Source organism: Balaenoptera musculus, chromosome 2 (genome assembly GCF_009873245.2).
Source record: "Balaenoptera musculus isolate JJ_BM4_2016_0621 chromosome 2, mBalMus1.pri.v3, whole genome shotgun sequence".
Classification (NCBI taxonomy): Eukaryota; Metazoa; Chordata; class Mammalia; order Artiodactyla; family Balaenopteridae; genus Balaenoptera; species Balaenoptera musculus.
In genome coordinates, this window is record NC_045786.1 from 112,217,895 (window position 1) to 112,240,662 (window position 22,768).

At 34.7% G+C, this 22,768-nt stretch overlaps 1 protein-coding gene across 2 annotated transcripts in view; it reads right to left on the minus strand.

Moving 5' to 3' along the window:
* BAZ1A (bromodomain adjacent to zinc finger domain 1A) overlaps positions 1-22,768 on the minus strand; it is a 92,253-nt gene that overhangs the window by 17,183 nt on the left and 52,302 nt on the right. For both annotated transcript variants that reach the window (XM_036842338.1, XM_036842337.1), the window contains exons 11-21: positions 22,147-22,285; positions 20,683-20,829; positions 16,366-16,461; positions 16,026-16,250; positions 14,408-14,573; positions 14,062-14,175; positions 10,937-11,061; positions 7,743-8,339; positions 5,801-5,964; positions 4,929-5,083; positions 4,456-4,604 (exon numbers count right to left, since the gene is read on the minus strand). In XM_036842338.1, the coding sequence (XP_036698233.1) occupies positions 4,456-4,604; positions 4,929-5,083; positions 5,801-5,964; positions 7,743-8,339; positions 10,937-11,061; positions 14,062-14,175; positions 14,408-14,573; positions 16,026-16,250; positions 16,366-16,461; positions 20,683-20,829; positions 22,147-22,285 (2,077 nt within the window). The remainder of the gene's footprint in view (positions 1-4,455; positions 4,605-4,928; positions 5,084-5,800; positions 5,965-7,742; positions 8,340-10,936; positions 11,062-14,061; positions 14,176-14,407; positions 14,574-16,025; positions 16,251-16,365; positions 16,462-20,682; positions 20,830-22,146; positions 22,286-22,768) is intronic.

Below are 22,768 nucleotides of genomic sequence, written 5' to 3' on the forward strand. Positions count from 1 at the left end.
TTCTGAGGAATGAGAGTTAATAGTCAAAACCCACAAGGCACATGTGGAAACATTTTAAGCAAGAGCCTGCAGAATCTGACCCATAAAGACAAGAGACGCAGAATTAGACACAATACAAAATAACTATGTTTGGGACATCCCTGGTGGTCCAGTGGTAAACAATCCGCCTTCCAATGTAGGGGACTCGGGTATGATCCCTGGTCGGGGAACTAAGATCCCACATGCAACTAAGCCCATGCGCCTCAACAAGAGAGAATCCGCACGCCACAACTAGAGGGAAGCCTGAGCGACACGATGAAAGATCCTGCACGCCTCAGCAAAGATCCTGCGTGCCACAGCTAAGACCTGACGCAGCCAAAACAAACAAACAAACAAACAAACAAAAGACCCCCCCAAACTTGTAAAGAAAAACAACTATGTTTAATATATCTTAAGAAATAAACATTTGAAAGTATGAGTAAATGACCAAGCTGTTTGAAAAAGCATCTGGACCTCTAAAGATAATTGAGATTTATAACTCAACGAGAGAGGGAAAAAAAATGGATGGGTCAAATGACTCTTTAGACAAAGCTAAAGAGAAATACCAGCAAAGAGGGATATAAATGCAATAATACAGTCCACTTGATTTATTTCCACCCTCTCATTTTGAGCTTTCTATTTATCTTGATTTTCTAATATAAGTCTTCATGAAAAGTTCTGGCCTGAGTGGGACCTCCAAGGAAGAAGGCAACAAGAATTGCTAGTTCAAAGATCTTGAAGAAATCTTTCTGTATAAATCAGAGAGCATTCTTATTGGTAATGGCAAGAAATAAGGTTGCAGAGGCCAATGTGGAACAATGGAAGAAAAATTATGGAGAACTTTTGGAACCTAGAAAGTCAGTTTGAATGGTTCTTAACTCAAAGGCTGGTGAAACACTATGGGTTTTGATCAAAAAGGTGCTTTAAGAAAATTAAACCAGTGGTAGTTCAAGGACCAATTTTTATCCCACCTACTCCTATCCATTTTAAATATTCTAAATATACGATATAAATGGATGTCCACATTTTTCTATTTTCATATAAGTACTTAAATAAGGATAAAAAACAGTATATAAAATTGATTCCATTTTTCTGTTAATTGTTTTTTCATCTTAAACTTTGCTTCTCCAGATTATACAGCTCTCAAGGGCAGAAATGTCTTGTTTTATTTTCCATTATGCTAGCACAGATAAACTCCTCAAGATATTGCTAATTAAAAGTTTTTTACTAGGGACTTCCCTGGTGACACAGTGGTTCACAATCCGCCTGCCAATGCAGGGGACACTGGTTTGATCCCTGGTCTGGGAAGATCCCACATGCCGCGGAGCAACTAAGCCCGTGCACCACAACTACTGAGCCTGTGCTCTAGAGCCTGTGAGCCACAACTCCTGAAGCCCGCGCACCTAGAGCCCGTGCTCGGCAACAAGAGAAGCCACTGCAATGAGAAGCCTGCGCACTGCAATGAAGAGTAGCCCCCGCTCGCCGCAACTACAGAAAGCCCGCGTGTAGCAATGAAGACCCAATGCAGCCATAAATAAATAAATAAATAAATTTATAAAAATATTTTACTAATATAAAGTAATGGTAGATTCATATGATCAAATATCACACTGGAAGATTTTATACTGTTAACTGCCACTATACATTAATCCATGTCACCATGCCATGTAAGCTTCTCTAGGAGATAAAACAATAACATCTCCTACTCCATAATTCTCCCTATGCTAGTAAAGGAAAAAAAAATGCTGTGAATAAATACTATATGTAGAATAAGTAAATATACATTCCATAGCTGTTAATGCTTTTAACTAATAACTAAGTATACTAAGGTTCAACGATGTCAATTTTTTATATACCAGCTTAAAAGAGTTTGATTAGCTGAGGTATGAAATGTAGAAAGAAAAATGTTAGGAAGATGATATTACCCCCCCAATGCCATTCTCTTCCAAAAAACCAAATCCAAGGTTTTTCCTTCAAAAGCTAAATGTGTAAACCAGTATTCAGCAGTAAAGAAAGTAACATCATAGTTCTTTAAAAATACAGAATTCTTTAAAAAGTTAAAAATTTACCATCTGTCACACTAGATTGATCTTCCTCTTTCTTGTCTTTTTTTTTTTCTATCTCCCTTTTGATCTTTATTAATTTCTGTGTTACCTAATTTCAAATTGATAAAGTTAGTTTGACAATTTTTTTCCCCATAGCTTAAGGGTTTAACCATATGGATGACTTTATAAATGATTAAATTATCAACTTAAACAATTCTCACATGTTACCTAAAATCATTAATTGAAATATGATTATGTTCCCCAAGTTAAAAAAGCCTAGTTTTATCAATGCGATTGATCACTAGCGTAAGAGGGACATACTAGAGAAGGTGGAACATAAGTAGAAATTTTATTTCTTACTTGGTTCCTCAAGAAACAAATAATTTCTGAAGCTAAACTGGGAAAATTCCTACTATAGTTAATTTGCTACGTTGAAAAATTATCAGGAGAATGGAGGATTTTAATAAATATTCTATCTCAAACATTCATGAAGTGGAACCCCCTTTTCTCTTCTGGATTAAGGATATTCTTGATTACCTTGCTCCAAATATTTAGACTATCTTAAAACTCTAGAGGTACCTCCATTTTCTGTGGTCTCATTCAAAACAGACCGTTCAAAGGCTTAAACAAAGAGTTACAGACACCAGTTCTTCTATTAACTTTGAGGCAGCAATGGTAGATGGTAACATCCATATTACAAATGATCAACATCTGACTCTGACCAACATTTACAAAGTAAGTAAGGTAAGTTGAACTTGTCTTATTTCATTTATTTTTTTAAGATCCCCAATTAAAATTGTTTCTATGTCTCAGGATGAAATGAATGTTCTAATGCTGCTGTATACAAACAAGCATAAGGAACACTATAGTTCTCTGCTCTTACATAACCTAGGAGATGTAAGTTGCAACATCTCTCAGTGTTAACTTTTTCCCTTTGTGTAAATATTTAATAAAATGTACTGAAGAAAATACAAACACACTAAATAATTAATTTGACCCCCCCCCCAAACTTATAAATAACTTTAATTTATGGCAATTTCAGAAGTGGAAAAATCAGCAGAATTGCATTTTATCCCTCACCCCTTTAGGAATCACAGAATTAATGAGTAGTAATAACATCTTACATTTATAAGAGCTCTATGACTTACAAATAACTTCTAATTGAAGTAATTGTAAATTCACATGTGTTTGTAAGAAACAATACAGAGATACCTTGTACACGTAATTTGATTTGAACACAGAAAATATTAAGAAATACTGAAGACAAAATAGCAGTGATTCAACAAATACAAACTTGAATATCTTTATGGTCATATGTATTTTATTTCTTACAAGTGCTACTTTTGATGTGAAAAGTGAGTTATTAGGCTCATGGTGGAATTATCAATTTATAAAAAATATAAAAATATGGATAGGTTTATTAGAACAATGAGATACTAGCCACAAATCCTTCAATTTAAAAATAACATTTTACAAATATATTGACGTGCCAAAATTGCTCTGATAGCACCATCTATTTATGAAAGCTTTGTTCTTACTACTCAACAAAGTAACATTCAAATCATTTTTAAAGGATTTTCGTCTCCTCAAGTTGCTCTCTCAATACGAGACCAAAAAGATATGGTTTAAAAAAATTGTTTCTTCTAGTACCCCACTATTGAGATACAAACTATCTCAATATGATGAATTATAAATTAATTCCATTTTTCAGAAAGACCACAGGGAAGTAGAGGCAGTTATGACATGAAAACTGATTTGGAACTTGACACATATATTTTCCTAAAGACGTAATGAGTATGTTCCTAGATTAGTCCCTAAAAGCACATTAATTTCACAATTGCTGAAACACATTCCTGATAGAATTATTTCTGTCATCCTAACCACAAATTATAGAGCATTTCCTCATCTGTGTACCCTTTAACACCTGGTATTTCTGATCTGGTACTTCGTACACAGTGCTCAGGTGAGTGACCACATTATTAAACCATACCCCTAATGGGGGACATTTAAGTAGCTTCCTTGAGGTTCTGTTTTAAATAACAACAACAACGAATTTATGTATAGTCTTTGATTATTCAGGCTAGTCACAGGATTCGGTAATCTTTCTTCAGAAGACAAGTTCATAAAAGAAGAGATTGACAGAAATAGTTAAATAGACATTCATTAAAATGAATGAATACCTAGAAAAAAATTTTTTTTTTAAGTATTTAAGTATTATTAAAAAAATAAATCTCACCTGAAAGAACTCACATTTTAAAATGAAAATGCAATCTTAAAATTTTCAAATTAGTCAATCAATTTTATTGTCAGCCAATAAAGTTCTATCAACTAAAGGGCAATTCAAGAGCATTTAAAATATAACTAATATTTTGAATTAAAAACAGATACTTACCAAGTGGCGCTTTGAGAAAACGCCGCTCAATGCCCTGCTCTATTTGAAAGAGTGCCATTGCAAGATAATGAACCACGTTGCTTACTGACTGCGGTGTACTTGCATTAGTTGAGACAGTACTTGGAGATTCTGTTTTTATGCCCAAAAGTCTACAATTAAAACATTGAACAGTGAGCACAGGGATTATCTTATTCCCCATAGCACCACACATAAAGTTTTGTTAAGAGCAAGTCTTCAAACGAATCCACAAAATAAAGAATAGGCAAGTAAGGAATACTTGAAAAATACTCCCAGTTTAAATCTGTCATATCTACAGCCACATATAACAAGGATCTTCAGTGGTTACAAATATTAAGGTCCTCACAATAAGATTTTAAAACAATTTTTTGAAGAAAAAGAAACATTTACTTTAAAAAAAAAAGTATAAAATGGCAAGGAAAAGTGATGATTACTTTAGAAAATCCTTTTTGTACCTGTCTTTTACTATGACCTTTGCTTGCTCATCAATTTCCATCTCCTCTACATCTTCATTCACAGTTTTAATTATACCATTTTCCTTGTTCTCCTCATTTAACAGCTCATACCGCCCACTTTCTAATGCTGATCTCCAGACGTTTCGGTCTGTAACCTGTAACAAAACCCAAATTTACTAACCCTGAAAAATGACATATACTGTTCCTAAGAAATATGAGGTTCAATGTACATATGAAAAAGTCATGAATATTCTAGAACAGATTGTGAATCAAAAAGGGATCTAAAAATAAGGTTACTAAGTGGCCAAAATGGAATTCATATCATTCATAGATGGAAGCTTTAATACCTTACTCTCTATACAGTGAAATCATAAACAATTCTAAGATTGGTCACCTGACAGTAGCAAAAAAGTGACAGATGATAGCAAAGGAATGAACAGAACACACATACCAAGCATGAATTACTTACAGATTTTAAAAAGGTAACAAAGAAACCAATAAACAAACCAGACTCAGCAGAGGAGGCAGGAGCTAGTCAAGGAAGAAGAAAATATCCTTACACATTTCAACATCTCGGATGAAAATGCCATAAAACAGATACTTTTTAAACACCAAAAGTTAATATTAAAAAAGGTCAATTATGTTCATTAAATTCTGTTTAAGAAAGCAGATAGTCATATAGCATATTTAAGAAAGATTTCTATCTATATATAAACAATTTGATACAGGGGAATAAAGTTAGTTTTCATAAAAAATATATCACTTCCTGGTATTTATTCAGAACACACATGCCTTGACTATATCAAATAAATTAACAAATATGGCCAAAATTCTGGTAATTAGGCAAATTTAAAATGGGAACAGGTACAAACCTTGATTGCTCCTAATGTTCCTTGGTAAATTCTGTCTTCAATATCCAAAAGAAAATCTCTCAGCCTCAACTCAAGCTGCCTTTCTGCAGACATCTGAGATGGATCATATGCATTGGAAGATCTTCCCCGACTATATGTAGGTTTGCTATCAGTTTGAGGTTTGTCTGAAATAGTTATCAAATATCTTCATTATTATTTTCTCATTAAAAAATACAGTTACTCATCTGACTGTATGATTGTGAGACAATGGATATAAAAACACTCAGTAAATCCTCAAGTGTGGGGGGAAAAAAAAAAAAGGAGAAAATGTTTGCACATCATTTATCTGATAAGTGATTTGTATCTAGAATATGTAAAGAACTCTTACAACTCAATAAAAAGACAAATAATAGAACTAAAAAATGAGCAAAGGATCTGAACACACTTTTCTTTCTTTCTTTTTTTTTGGCTCTGTTGCGAGGCTCGCGGGATCTTAGTTTGCCAACCAGGGGCCCACAACAGCGAAAGCTCTGAGTCCTAACCACTGGACCGCCAGGGAATTCCCCTGAACACACTTTTCTTTAAGGAAGATATACAAATGGCCAATAAGACCATGAGAAGATGCTCAAGATCATTAGTCATTTGGGAAATACACATCAAAACCACAATGAGATACCACTTCACACCTCTAGAATGGCTAGAATCAAAAAGTCAGATAATAACAAGTGTTGACAGGGACATGGAGAAATTTTAACCCTCAATATAAAATGGTGAGCCACTTTAGGAAACAGTCTGGAAGTTCCTCAAATGATTAAACAGAATTACCATACGATCCAGTAATTTCACTCTTAGGTATATACCCAAGAGAAATGAAAACATGTGTCAGCAAAAATTTGTACACAAATGTTTATAGCAGCATTATCCGTAACAGCCAAGAGGTGGAAACAACAGAAATGTCCATCAACTAACATATGGATGAATAAAATGTAGTATACAATGAACATTAATTGGCCATAAAAAGGAATGAAGTACAACTTAAATGAACCTTGAAAACATTAGGCTAAATGAAAGTCAATCACAAAAGACCATATACTATATGACACCAGTCACATAAAATATTCAAACAAGGAAATTTACAGTGACAGAAAATAGATTTGTGGTTGCTTAGGTCTACGGGGGTGGCAGCTAAAGGGTATGGGATTTCTTTCTGAGATGATGAAAATGTTCTAAAATTGACTGTGTGATGGTTGCACATATCTAAGAATATACAAAAAAACCACTGAATTGTACACTTTAAATGGGTGAATTGTACAGTGTTATGAATTAAAATCTCAGCTTTAAAGCTGTTAAAGAATTGTGATCAACAGTTTTTAATACTGAAGAGAATTAAAGTAGTCATGGTAATAATATGACCCTAAATTTAAGAGTTCTCTACCTAGAAAATTTCACCTAAAAATGCCTTACTGCTAAAATGTACACCTAAAAATGCCTTACTGCGTTCTCTTATCTGTCATCAATAGACCAGCCATCAAATTAGAAATCCTGCTACCTGATCTGTCCTTGCAGCCCATCTCCAAAGGCGTGATCACTAATGGAACCTGTCCCTGGACCCTCAGCCAGAACCTTCAGTGAGTGACCTCACTCACTATTAGATCTCAAAAACCGATGGTAACCTTAGTGCCTCAGGTGTTCAATCTACTGGTCAAGGAATGAGATCAGGAAGAGTACGTAACTGCTCACGTTGTCAGCTGTGTTTCTCATAATCCAAACGGAAGCCAGTGGAATCTAGAAAACCTTATTTCTCTAACTGGCAAACTTTCCCTAACTTAGGAACTGAGAGCATAGTCCAAATGAAAGAGAAGTTGTTTTAAACACAGCTCTAATAGTTTGAAAAATGTTTAATCCTGAGCCAGAGATTATTGGGAAAGAAAAATAAAGGAAATAGGTTCCATTGAAAATTTACCTGAAAAATGAAATTTCTCTTCAGAAAAACGGGCTAGCTGTGCATATATTCTGCGTTTCTCTTGCAACAAAGTTTCTTTTAAGGCACTTTCTCTATGTCCTCTAGAATTAAGAGCTTCAATAAGCTGGTCCAGCTGTTCACAAGAACTGTAAAAGCACCACCGATTTGGCTTATGCACTGGTTTTGGCAGCTGCACAGAATCATCACACGGACCTTGGTCAATGCTGGAGGTAGATTCAGACATCAAAGAATCTCCAGTTTTAGTGGATACCTGAGGATCTTGAGACTGTACATTATCCTGAAATGATGAAGGCCTCGGCAACAGCATGTCTTCAGTGAGACCAGAATAATCCTCTTCAATAAACAATCCAGGAATAGAAGGGAAAATCCAATACCGCCTATACATGCGGTCGCGGCCCAAGGGAAAGATATTGGTACATGCTATGGCACTTTGGATTTTTTCTAAGAGCTCTTTCTCTTTTCGCTGGTGTTCCTGTTTTAAAGCTTCTTCCTCATCAGCAGTAAGAGGCTCTCTTGTTACACAGTTGACCTCTTCTTGCCTTGTACATTCTTTAAATCCATTTTGTCCCCTTCTCCCTATAATCGAAACAACCTTTGATCACCATCATCATACTTTAAATTTTCATTAGAAAAATACGATACAAGCTACCCCAAGTTACTATACGTTTTGGACTAAACTGTATGCGCCACCCCCCATACCCCCAATTCATAGGTTGAAGTTCTAAACCCCAGTGTGACTGAATTTGGAGACAGGGCCTTTAACGAGGTGATTAAGGTTAAATGAGATCATAAGGGCAGGGCCCTAATCCGACAGGACTGGTGTCTTTAAGGAAGAGAGACCAGAGCTCCCTCTCCACTTGTGGGCACAGAGGAAAGGTCATGTGAGGACACAGTGAGAAGGTGCTATCACCAGCTGAGAGAGGCCTCACCAGAAATCAACCCTGCTGGCACCTTGATCTTGTACTTCCAGCCTCCAGAACTGTGATGAAATAAATTTGTTGTTTAAGCCACCCAGTCTGTAATATTTTGTTATGGTAGCATGAATAGACTAATATACTATGTTAATAAGAAACTGGCACACTTAAATATGAAGGGACACACAAAAATCTTCCATCTCCATACTGGAGAGTGTGGGCACAGTCTGTTAGTTATTTTGCAACATACATTCAGTCCTTCCTCTAAGGCAGGAGTTAGCAAACTACTTTTGTAAAGGGCTAGCTAGTAAATATTTTAGGCTGTGTGGGTCATATGGTTTTTGTCACAGCTACTCAACTCTGCCACTGTAGCATGAAAGCAGCTATAGACAATATGCAAATGAATGAGCATGGCTATATTCAATAAAACTTTATTTATGGTCACTGAGTCTGAATTTCATGTAATTTTCACGTCACAAAATATCATTCTTCATAAAATTTTTTCAACTATTTAAAACTGTAAAAACTCTTTTTAGCTCATGGGTAATATTAAAACAGGGGGCAGGGCAGATTTGGCCAATGGGCTATAGTTTACTAACCTTTGCTTTAAGGTAACAGAACCCTTAATTATTAGGCACCTAGCAATCCAAAAGAAGGACAACATTTCCCAGACCCTCTTTCCCTAGTAAACATGGCTACATTAGAAACTACTGGTCAAAGAGGTGGGAGCAGAAGCATTATATGTAACCTCTGGGTTATGCCTCTTTTTCTTCTTTCCCTCTTCCAACTAGATAGAATGGAGACAAGGTGATAAATCATTTTGGAACATGAGGATGGCAGCAAAACCCTAAGGATGACAGTACCAAGAAGACAGAAGGAGCCTGGATTCCTGGTGACCTGCCTGGACTTTTATGCTGTGTTGAAGAATTAGACTTCTCTCTTGTTTCAGTCATTGTCATATTGCTTAAATGGTTGGGGAGTGTTTCTTCTTTCTATTTCTTTTGCCTGAGTTTGTGTAAGATTGGAATTATCTGCTTCTTTAAAATTTGGCAGAATTCACCATAAAGTTGCCTAGGACTGATGTTTTCCTTATAGGAAGGCTTTTAATACGAATTCAAGATGTTTAATGGTTTAGGATGATTCACATTTTTAATTTTTTCTTCAATCCATTTTTATAATTTGCACTTTTCTAGGATTTTGCTCCTTTTTGGCCTCTATTTTCAAATTTACTTCTATAAAATTGTTATGTTATCCCCTTATCATTAAATTTCTGCTCCATCTGTAGTTATGTTGCTTCCATTTTTAGTCCTAATTTTTTATTGTGACCACCTCCCCCAAATCAATTTCAACAAAGGTTTATCCAGTTTGTGTCTTTTTCAAAGAACAAACTTTTGGCTTTGTTGTTCTTCTCTACTGCAGTTTTATCTTCTATTAATTTCTACTCATATCTACTGTTGCCTTATATTTGGGGAGATTATTCCAGTTTCTACCTCTAACTTCTTAAATGAATGCCTAGCTCAATTTGCCTTTCTTCTTTCCTAATTTGCATTAAAGCTATATAAATTTTCCTTTAAATAGAGGGACTGTATCCAACAAGGGTTAATATGCAGTATTAATTGGTTTTAAATATTTTCTAATTTCCATTAGGGTTTCTCCTTTGACCCATTACTTGGAAGTTTGTTTTAAACTCTAATAATATGAGGTTTATTTGCTTTGGATTTCTAAATCAACTGCATTGTAATCAGACAGTACAGCCTCCATGATACAAGAGATCTTCTGTCTACTTACAATAACCATTTAGAAAATAAAGCAAAAAAAAAAAAAAAGATACCATCCAAATTAGAGGCACAGAATAAACTTAAGGATCTCCTTAATAGTTATCAAATGAAGATGGTTAGAGATCCTCAGAAGTAATTTGTACCAAGCTTTCAAAAAAATGTATTTCCTTTGATCCAGCAATTTATGAAATTATTTTACGGCAGCAGAGATGTCCATTCCCAGCAATATGACACCAATTACAAGCATTACTGATCTCTTGTACCTCTAGCAACTAAGAGGCATTCAATGCATGTAGAATGAGTATGTTATAGAATAAAAATTTCTATTTGGTCAATATAAAGTAGTAAATATGAAAACTCAACAAACACACCTTGGAATCTCAAATGGAAGCAATCTAATATATATTTCAGAATAGTGAATTAATAAAATGCCTTATCAATTAAAAACAAGCAAGAATGCCCTTAAGAAATTCTGTATTACCCCTTCTGCTTCTTTTATGTGATCCTGGGTCATCTTCATCCTCAGTAACTGTGTCTTGATCTTGTTCCTTTTGCTCTATTTCTTTGCTCTCAGTGCTAGTATCAAAATCTTCCCTTTCTTCTTCCCTTAAGGATGAAAACAAAAATTATATTCATTAATGAATATATAATTCCATTCATGAAATATTTATTGCCTGTGTATGAAGTGCCAGGCATTATGCTTAGGAAGTAGTGAACGAGATAACACAGAGTTTACAGTCTTGCAGAGGAAACAGATAATTATATAAATCATTGTAAAATTAAAATATGTAATAAATACTAAAAAAGGAGAAGTTCAAAATGCTATGAAAGCATTTCCAGGAGAACCAAATCTAGTCTCAGGGATCAAGAGAGGCTTGCTTATTAAAGAAGTGACATATAAACTGCGAGACTATGGAGACTGGGGAGGGGTAAGGCGGCAAGTAAGAAGAAATCTTCATTTCTAGCAGAGGGGACAACATGCTAAGGCACTGAGCTCAAAGGAAAAGGAAGGAGCTTATAATTTTGAGAAGGTGTAAACAAAAAAGAAGTAATTCAAGATATGAATGAGAAAAAGCAGGGCTAGGTCATACTGGGCCTTGTAAGGCATCATTCAAAAAGCAATGGGGGAAAAAAAAAAAAAAAAAGCAATGGGAAAAACGTGGACGAGTTTAGAAAAGGGAAATGACATGATTAGAAGGCACTTTTGCTGCTATGTGGAAAATCATCTGAGAGAGAAAGTAGATGAGGGGAGACCAGTAAAGAGGTCACTGTAATAGTCCAGGTAGCTGGCTGGGAGGTGATGGTGGCTCAGAGTATAAAGGAGATAAACAGACAAACAGTGGAGGAGGAAAGCAGACAAACTTCAGATATAATAAGTAGGAAGAATGAACACAATATGGATGTTTTATCTAATCCACTATATTGTCCAAATCAAAACTAAAGTTGTATGAAACCTGAGTTAATTCTACCATTTATGTTCTACATTCAAAGACAGTTTTGTAAACTCAAATGTATTCAGGAACCAGAGAGATAATGTAAATACGTGAGGCTAGATGAGTACAAAAAATATGAAGTGGTGGGATCTGTAACATGCCTATTTTCCCTTTTTAATAATTTGAGATATCACAAGGAAAAAAAATTTGTAACTATGTGAGGTGATGAATATTAATGAAACTATGGTAATCATTTCACAATATATGCATTTATCAAATCATTGTTTTGTACACCTTAAATGAATACAATATTTTATGTCAATTACATCTCAATATAATTGGAAAAAGTTTACAAAACGTAAAAAAAATGAGAGATAATTCACATACCGTAAAAATCACCATTTTAAAGTGTACAATTCAGTGGTTTTTAGTAATATTAACAAAGTTATACAATCATTGCCTCTATCTAATTCCAGAACATTTTCACCATCCCAAAAGAAAAATCACATAGCCATTTTCATTTCCTCTTCCCCCAATGCCCCTGGTAACCACTCATCTACTTTCTGCTATGGATTTGCCTATTCTGGACTTTTCCTATAAATGGAATCATATAATACATGGCCTTTTGTGACTGACTAGCTTCTTTCACTTAGCATAATATTTTCATCCATGTTGTAGCATGTATCAGAATTCCATTCCTTTTATTGCTGAATAACATTCTGCTATATGGATATACCACAGAAGGAATATATCATTTTGTTTATCTTTTCATCAACTGATAGACATTTGGGTTGTTACCATTTTTTGGCTATTAAGAATAACGCTGCTATGAACTTTCGTGTATACATTTTTAAGTGAATGTATGTTCTTAATTCTCTTGGGTATATACCTAGGAGTGGAACTGCTGGTCACATGGTAACATATGGTTTAAATTGTTTGATGAACTGCCAAACTTATCCAAAGCAGCCACACCATTTTACACATCCCTGTGAGCAATGTATGAGAGTTCTAATTCTTTCATATTCTCACCAACATATGTTACTGTCCCTCAGTTGAATTATAGCCATCTTAGTAGGCGTGAAGTAGTATCCCATTGCAGTTTTGATATGTTTCCCTAATGACTAATGATGTTGAGCATCTTTTTATGAGCTTCATGTATATCTTCTTTGGAGAAATGTCCATTAAAATCCTTTGCCCATTTTTTAAATTGGGCTGTCTTTTTACTGTCGAGTTGTATGAGTTCTTTATATATTCTGGACGTCAGACCATCATCAGATATATGATTTGCAAAAATTTTGTCCCATTCTCTGGGTTGCTTTTTTTTTACTTTCTTGATAGTGTTCTTTGAAGCACAAAAGTTTTCAAATTTGGTGAAGTCTATCTATTTTTTCTTTGGTTGCTTGTATTTTAGGTGTCATATCTATTAACTTTCTTAAGGTATCCAAATAAATTCCTTAAAGTATTACTGATGGCCATATAAAATACAACTGATGCAAGTTTGTGACCTATGATCTTAAGACGTAATAGGTATTTTTACATCAAAGTATAATCAAAAGTCAATACACTAGATTTGGAATACTGAGATTTTTAGAACTTCCTTGGCAGATTTTATTTAAAAATGATTATTTCTGCTAAATTTGAATATGATTTGCCATCTATAGTATGGGAAAAATTCCGGCTTGTCTTCACAGCCAATCTTCATCCCTAATATGCTGAAATGCAATGAAATACTTAGGCAGTCACTAAATTATTTAAGATGCTGACATCCTCTCCCTACACCTTCTACCAGAAGCTCCAATCTCATCTCTATTCCTCAAAAGGCTTGAAGGAGCTCTGTAAACACAGTGTACAACTGTGATGATGATGGTGGAGAGGAGAGATCCTACTAGTAATGCTAGAAACTGGTTAACAATAGCCTATTGAAAGTTTTCTGGGAAATTATAATTTATAATATTAATTCTATGAGAAAATGAGTTCTAGATTCCCTAGAAGTGCTTTTTTTTTTCCTTTTTAAACATAACACATGTATATCTGAGGACTGTCTGTATGTAAATTTCATAGGCTTGCTGACACTATCATATGTTTTCTAAAACTTCTGAAAGCATTTTAGAGTTTAAGGTGCTGATTTTTATTCTTTATGTGATCCAGATAAGCAGTGTAATTCAAACCATACCCAACAGATATATCTGCAACTGAATTTCTTTGCTCATCTTCCTTTAGTTTTTCTTGTTTCTCCTTCATTTTTTGTTCTTGCTCCTTAAGTTTTTCTTCTTTCCTTTTACGAATTCTGAAAGTTAAAATAAAATATTATAGTCTATCTGATACTTTTAACTTTTAGTATCTTGCCTTTAATCATAAAATTATAGAAAATGCTCCAAATGTTATCACAAAACCATAAAGTAGTTAACCTATTCATAACCTCTCAGTGTGAGCCAATGCCACACTGCAGCCCAACATGGTTTCAGATGTAAAGAAATAAACAGCTTTCATTAGCACAACTGACTATAATTATTTCTTACCTAGCAGCTGCTTCTTCCCTCTCTTTTCGATGTTGTTCTGCTTTTAACTCCCGAAACTCCTGCTTTGCCTGCCGTAATATGTCGACATAATCTTCAATGAAATCCCTAGTAGAAACTAGGGTCAGTAGTTTCCCACAGAGAGCATGAAGTATCTTCATTTTTTCTCCTGTCAAAAATTGGTAAATAACTTCTGGATTATCAATGACAAGAAAAATTTTAATTTGTGGCTCAATGTGAAAATGTTTAATAAAGACCAGGGAAAAGTTTCTTAAGGTCAAACATGCCAATGGCATGTATGGAAAAAAAGCAACTTTGAATCCAATTAACAGTTATGTGATAGACAAGGCATTTCAAATACTAATGACTACCTTATATACTAATTAAACAGACATGAAAAATTTTCTAATTGCAAAGAATGAATTTTCAAGTTTTAATTTTCAGGCTCATGTATGAAGTTCAAATCAAAACTAAGTTATAACCACATGAATTAAAAACAAAAAAAGGCAATATGCAAATTGCTACTCTGAAAAGACTGCATAAAAACACTACTATAAATTATAAAAATTATATGTTAGATCAACTATATCTCAATAAAAAAAATTTTTTTAACTATATGAATCTTAGGAATTAGGTACCCTTATTATATGTTCTATTAAGCATATTAAATTCAATTCTATATATTTGTACATTATAATTTTTTATTTAGAAAAAGGGAAAAATAACTTCATCTTATTTTTACATGTTGTGCCTCATATGTAAAATTGAGGCACAAACACTCAAATGAATATTAGAATTTTGCAGCTACAGCTTAAATTTCTGATATACTAATAAGTAAAAGTGAAAGCTAGCTACTTCTCACTTATCCTTCTAAACTTAGTAGATGTAGTAAACTAACCACAATTTGTTTGGTTTTTTTTTTTTTGGCCTCACCACGCAGCATGTGGGATCCTAGTCCCCAACCAGGGATTGAACCCACGCCCCCCGCAGTGGAAGCACGGAGCCCTAACCACTGGACTGCCAGGGAAGTCCCCATAAATTTTTAAAGTAATAGAAAATCCAAATAGAAAAAGAAAAAAATCATAAATAATTAAAGCTAATATGAATAACAACAGTAGTTAATTTACATCACTGTATTCCAACAATTTTTTTTTAAAGACTGCTTTCTCTCTCTTTTTTTTTTTAAAATAAATTTATCTATTTATTTTTGGCTGTGTTGGGTCTTCGTTGCTGTGCGCGGGCTTTCTCTAGTTGCGGCGAGGGGAAGCTACTTTTCGTTGCGGTGCGTGGGCTTCTCATTGGGGTGGCTTCTCTTGTTGTGGAGCATGGGCTCTAGGCGTGCAGGCTTCAGTAGCTGTGGCACGTGGGCTCAGTAGTTGTGGCGCACGGGCTTAGTTGCTCCGCAGCATGTGGGATCTTCCCGGATCAGGGCTCGAACCCGTGTCCCCTGCATTGGCAGGTGGATTCTTAACCACTGTGTCACCAGGCAAATCCCTCTCCTTCTCTTTTAAAACTGAATATCACCTAAAATTTTCTCATCAGCTACCAAGTTTTCTGGGCGTAAGAGGATAAGAGGGTAGGAAGTAGGCAGATTATACAAATTCTAACTTGCAAAGTTTACCTGGTGTCAAATCATACACTGAAGTGCTTGACAGTTTCTTCACTAGACTGGGGTTGCTCAAACGAAGCTCCATACAGGCATCATCTGTAGCATCAAATCCTCCTCGTTTTTGATACCTGTACTTTGCATTTGCTGATGTTACATCAGCACCTGAAGCTAAGATGTGTAGTCTGAGGATTTCAGAAAGTGTGCAGCTATCAAGATCCAAGCTTTTCAAACTGCAGCCTATAGTTGTTAAAAATGATATAGTCATTTAGAATATAAACAATAAGTCCTCAGCAATGTAAAATATACCTTTATAAAAATAAAAAAGCAAACAAAAAATAAAACCTACACATACCCTGGTGCAACTGCGGCCATGCAGCTGCCAAAGTTGCAACTGCAGACAGTGCAGATTTTGTGGGGTCTGCATCTTCATCCAAAGCCTCCGTTAAATCTTTAAGGAAATAAATACTTCATTCTAGTGCAAATCAAAGCTTGAATATTTGGGAATAATACCCTTTTAAAATGATGAAAGAAACAGCAAACAGCTTAACATTCAGGAACCTCAAAAGAACCAACACTAGGTACAAGAAGCATCCTTCACATTCTGCCTAGCATCCAACTAAAACTATAAATCCTAGGACATGCACTACACACTAATTTTTCCCTTACTTAACAGAGAGAAGACAATTTCCAAGTTACCAACAAGATGCATATACACATTCCAAAAAAAAAAAAAAGGTAAAATACACTTTAGAATGAAAAACAAATCTCCTTGCTCAACATAACTTTAGAAAAGTCTACTTTGAAAATCAGAATCTGTTTGAAGATACCCAAATCTTTTATAAATATTTTAAGATTGAATCATAACAAAGTATAAGTTGTAATCATCACAAAACCAGCGCAGAAAAAGAGCTAAAAGAACTTAAAGACAGTACTGCTGTCACTTAACCAGAGATTTATCCTCTTCATTTAAATTGCTTGTTTTTATTTTGAAAACTTGCCGATCCATGAAACAATAGGAAGATATCCCTGTATTTTCTAAGTAAATTCCTTTAGCTTTGAAAACACTGCTTAGCCTACAAATAGGACTAAAGAGCAAACCTACTGGCACAAATGTATTTAAACCATTAGGATATATAATTATTCCTTACATAGATAATAAAATTAAAATGTCACCTATGAAAAAACTTTAAGCTGATAAAAAGCCCTTCTGTTATACCAAAGTACAGCAGACACAGCTTCAGACTAAGCGTCAGATAATGTATATTCTAGTCTTAACTCTGCCAATCCCTAGTTCCTAGTTACGTAGGCTTTAGACCAGTCACTTAATTGGCTTCATTTTTCTTACAGGGGTAAGTCTAGATCAGCAGTTTTCAAATTCTTCAAGTATTTCTTGGAAGTACAATATAAAAGAGATAAAAGATGCCCTTATTAAAGTAGGGAATAGAGATGACAATCCTGCCCATTCATTTTTCCAACTCTGCTGCAGTAGCACAGAGGAATCCCCGTACAATTTGTAGAGCTCCATGGATTAGAGCTGGAAAATCACTGGGCTAACCTGGTTCTGTGGTTCCTTAACTTTCCACTATATGATTCCCTCCCCAAAGTTCACAAGCTGAAAAAAATGAACCTTAGAGAACAGAAGTGCTGTCCTTTACTAAAGGAAAAAGGCGGCTCTGGGATTATGTCTGATTACAGTCATTGACAATTTCATGGCATTTTAAAGCATAAACACTATCACACAGGAGAAGTTATCTGACTAAATGTTACATATATGCATCAGTTATTCCTACCAGGCCATGAATCTAGTCAAAATGACAGACATTATATTCTTCCTCAATAGGGAAATACTAGACCTAAAACTTTTTCAATTTTCATTTTACATACAAAGCCAAACAAACTTAAAATTAATACAGGCAGTCTAAAATTAACAACAGTCCTAGTTACAGAGCTGTATAAGTGTACTGGTTCTCTTCCTTTGCAGCAATTCAACCTATTTTATCTATAGTAAGTTATAATTTTCCTAGGACAAAGGCCTTAGGAAATGGACAACCAACAAAATGACAGCTTACTTTTAGTTGTGTTTAACATGTTAAAATATGTATTCTTTAACTCAGTTATCTACCAAATTGCACCCTCAAGAAACTGTAAATATCATTCTAGGATTTGCCGAGACAGTCACTCAGGTACATCATACCAAGAGAATATAGCTGAACTGTATATGGCTTGACTATGTGAAACAGATACATTTATCACCATCATAATCTAGAATTAGGTGCACACAATTTCAACACTAAACAATAACATCTCAGCAAATACACAAAACTATTCTATATAAGGAGAATGCTCTTTTTCCTGTACTTTGAAAGGCACTAAGTTCATGATGTAAGACTAACGAGAGGAATTGATATTTTTAATAGAAGAGTTAAAAAATTGCTGGTCAAAATTTCCAAGATTTGATATAAAAACAGGGAGACCAAAGACCAAAGAAATCAGATGTTCTGGAAGACAGATAATTACTTCTTTGCCATATAATAAGGTAATATAACAGTCATTATGAAGCTCTAGGCCAGAGTGCCTGAGTTTTTATCCTGTCACTTTCTTATTAGCCAAATGTCTTTGGGCAATTTAATTAGACTCCTTAAGACTAAGTTTCTTTGTGTGTAAAAGGCAGAAAATAATTACATCTTCCTCACAAGGGTGGTATGAGGATTAAATGAAACAACGCATATATAGTGTCTTACTAGCTCTGTGGTCACTTACTATCTTTGTGATCTTCAGCAAATAACCTCCCTGAACCTCAGTTTTTTCATCACTAAGATAAATTCATGCTTTTATCTTCTGCCCAATTTCCTGATTTCTAAAAATAGCAAGAAACACCTTACATAATAAGACCAGCTAAAGAGGAAGTAAAAGAATATTCAATCCCATTTGATTATTCAGTGGTTTTCAGGAAGACTATGGAAGAGCTTTTTTGTAACTGAGGTGGGAGAACATATGAAAAATATCCAGGGGAACAGCCTAGGGCCCTTAATGAAACTGAAATAATCATTTAAAATGTGGCCAATAATAATACACAAGTGAGAGAAGGGTGAAATTCCTTGAGTATTTTTTTCTCCCTCCCTAACATTTAAATAGTTTCAAAAAGAGCATTAAAACCTTTATTTAATTGTCAATACATATTCAGAGGTAGAATTTATAGACAGTTCTGTATAGGAGTAGAGCTATAAAAACTGCAGATCAAACAAATCATGAATAGAAAATATAATGGCAATACAAACATCAATATTACATATATTTTTCCTTTACATTAGCTGATTTTCCAATACAATTTCCTTTTGACTCCACTGTTTGTCATCAGGATTTCCAGAACTACGAAATTCACCTGCTTCAAATCCTGAATTAAAAAAAGCTTTTTGTCTTGTGTTAAGGTCAGAATTTGGTCAATAACCCTGTGATGTTATTGGTCATTAAGAAAACCTAAAGGCTAAAAGAACGAATATATGTTACATTGTCTCTCTTAGATAATCCATCTTTAGTGCTCATACTTGTCACTAGAAAATCTTTAGGTGTTTTATAAATGGATTTACCCTTTTGTCTTCCCTTTAGTAGAGTTTCATTTAATTGACTAAATCACCTGAGATGACAATGAGGACCACATTGCTAAAATGGCCTTGATAAGGGAGCTATGGTGATTAGCACTCAAGCTAGAGAATATATTTTGCTTGAACTCAGCCTGTAAAATCAAAAGGCAGCTGACATTGGCTACATACTCATAATTATCCTATTGCTTCATCGACCAGGCATAAAGGAAATTAGCTCAAATTATCTATGGCCAACCATGCTATCTGAATGGAGGAATGTCCCATTTTTTTTCTACCAAGATTCTGCTATCAAGATGTCTCCAAATAGTTATCTCTTATTGTAAATTTTTATGGAATACACTAAAGTATTGTTTAATAGTCCCATCTCATAATGTGGCAAAATTCACAGAGAGTATTATTCAGGAAGTCAAATCAACCTTTTAATATAAATGCTTAACAATTCCCCTGATTGAGGTAAATCCTAAATAAAACAGTGAACATACTCTACTCTGTATTAAAAATAAAAAAGGGTTTCCCCAAGAATTATTCCTACATTAATATGTACCACACGCTGACTCTAGATACTTAACTGTATAGAATTTAAAGAGCAAAATTTCTAGTTCAAACCAATTACTGAAATTTAAAAACTAAATTTTACTTAACTCTGGTCTAAAAATTGTCAGCTAGGAAATGAAATCAGTGGTAATATTTTCAATTTAAAGTATTAATAACAACAATTGAAGTAATTCCTTAGGTGGGGGAAAAAAATCATGCTATTTAGTAGAATTTCTTGGAATTAGATACTAGTCAATGAAATCTGTAGTGCTCCTAAATAGCAGGAGAAATCTAAAGGAGTAAAAAGCAAGACAGATTGGTGGGGTGGGGGCTGCAGCATTTTTAAGGCCATCAGAAACAGGATACTTTAAAACAAAGTTGTTCTAAGACAACTGATGATGTGTTGCTAGTATATGACTCAAAAATCAAGTAATTTTATAACTGTAAAAGCCAAGTAAAGTTAAAAATTAACTAATCAAAAATTAGTTTCACTACAAAGCTACTATCAGCAAGCAGTAACACTGAATTCTGACCTTTGGTGTCAGCATCAGTTATTTGCTCTTTGGCTACTTCCTCTTCTTCTTCAGCTATCGCCTGGAAGATGGCAGTCAGGAAGAAAAAAAGCAATTCACATAGTGGGCCTTCACTGTCATTTCCTACAAGAGCTTCCTCTAACACTTCTGCGAATAAAATGTTTAAAATGAATTTAAAGTTCTGGTCATGTACTGAAAAAAACAACTCCATTGGAATAATAAACATTTTAATCAACAATAGCCTGTGTAACTATTTTCTTAACTGCCCATTTATCAAAGTAGAGCCAAGTATTATTCAAGCCAAAATCAAAAATAATTTATAATGATTACAATAAAATACAATAAAATCAAAAGCCAAAATCACTGCATTCAAAGAAAGCCAAATTAGTCTCAGTAGATTGATACAGTATTTCATCTAAGTTTAAATTTGAGACGCAAATTAAGGCATATATTAAAAATTATAATTTTACTCTAATTTGAATAACAATCCCAAAGATTTATTATTGTTGTCCCACTGTTCTGAAGAGCTATGTGGGACATTACTGTTTACCAAATAGTGCACATAAGAGGTAATCATCAGCATTAGGTGTAATCCTAAAATTGTGTTCAAGTCATAAATGTTTCTCATCTAATTCATCTAACCTAAACTTCTTACCTAAACCAGCGTTGTTTAGACCTTCTTGATCTGTAAGGCACAATGATTCATGCTTCACCTAGCTCATAAAGAAAAACTGAGGGAATGTGAAGGCCCTCCTGAAGAATTTACTCTTATTAAAATAAGAGTGGCATTATAATTCTGTCTTTGAGAATCTTTATTTGGATCTTAAGAAAATTATTTTGCTATTGGTCAGCTAAAAATCTAAAATGGGATCCAAAGCCCTTCTCATACTAATTTAGCTCTTATAAATGATGTAAATAAAAAGTAATAGTATGTAAGTGCAGAGGCAAAACAGAATCATAAATTAAAGTTAGGCAATAACTTGTCTCCAAATACAGCTGTCAATTTCTCCCCTCCCTGCACTTACATACCATGCCACCCTCAAGAAGTAGAGTCTATTCCTTTGCCTCCTTGAATCCCAGCAGGCCTAACTAATGGAATATGGCAGAAGTAAGGTTTGCTAGTTCCAGGCCTGGCCTTTAAGAAAACTGGCAGTTTCTGCTTCCAGCCTCTTGGAGCACTCAGCGGCCACATAAGAAGTGCAGGCTACTCTGATGGAGTGGGACACCATGTGGCGGAGCACCGAGGCATCAGGCACGTGTGCGAAGAAGCCATCTTGAACATCTAGCCAGGTGAGCCTTCAGATGACTCCAGTCCCAGCCACTGTCTGACTGCAATCACATGAAGGACCCCAAGAAAGGACTGGACAGCTGGGTCCAGTGACTCCACAGAACTTTGAGAGAGAATAACTTGTTCCTTTAAGCCACTAATTTTAGCGTGACCTACAACACAGCAATAGCACTTGCCTAGGGTAACTCCCTCAGGAAACTCATCTTGAAGATCAAAAAGCTCCCCAAATGCATTAAGGAACTCCAAAACCATCAGAGCATCACCAAAGATTTCAGGAGGTAGTCTAGTTTTCACTGGAGTTGGTTCTGGAAGTTCCTGCAAGATTAAACAATTTATATAACTATTTGAACCAAGTACAGGAAATTGTAAAAGACAGATATGATACACTCTTTACCTAAAAGAATAATTTCACGTAAAGAATTATTTCATGTGGTTCTCGACACTGGATGTTTATCATAATCCCCTTTGGAACTTTAAAATTTATAGATGCTGTGGCTTTATTCCAACTTTACTAAATCACAGTCTCTAGGGACTTTTTCCTTCATCAAACTAAGAACATAACTTTAGGCTGAACTATACTTCTGACTACCTTTCCTAGTTAAGAAGGACTCCTAACCTAGATTCTGAGGTCAAGCAAGGCATTAGCCGTGTCAATATGATCTTCAATGCAGTATTTTCCTTAGGATATGGAACAGAATTAATCCATCATCTATTGACTTAGAAATGGTTCCTTATACACTGAGATGAACGAGTTTGGTTTGGATACTTTGGTTATTTCTGGAGATGAGCAGACTCTTT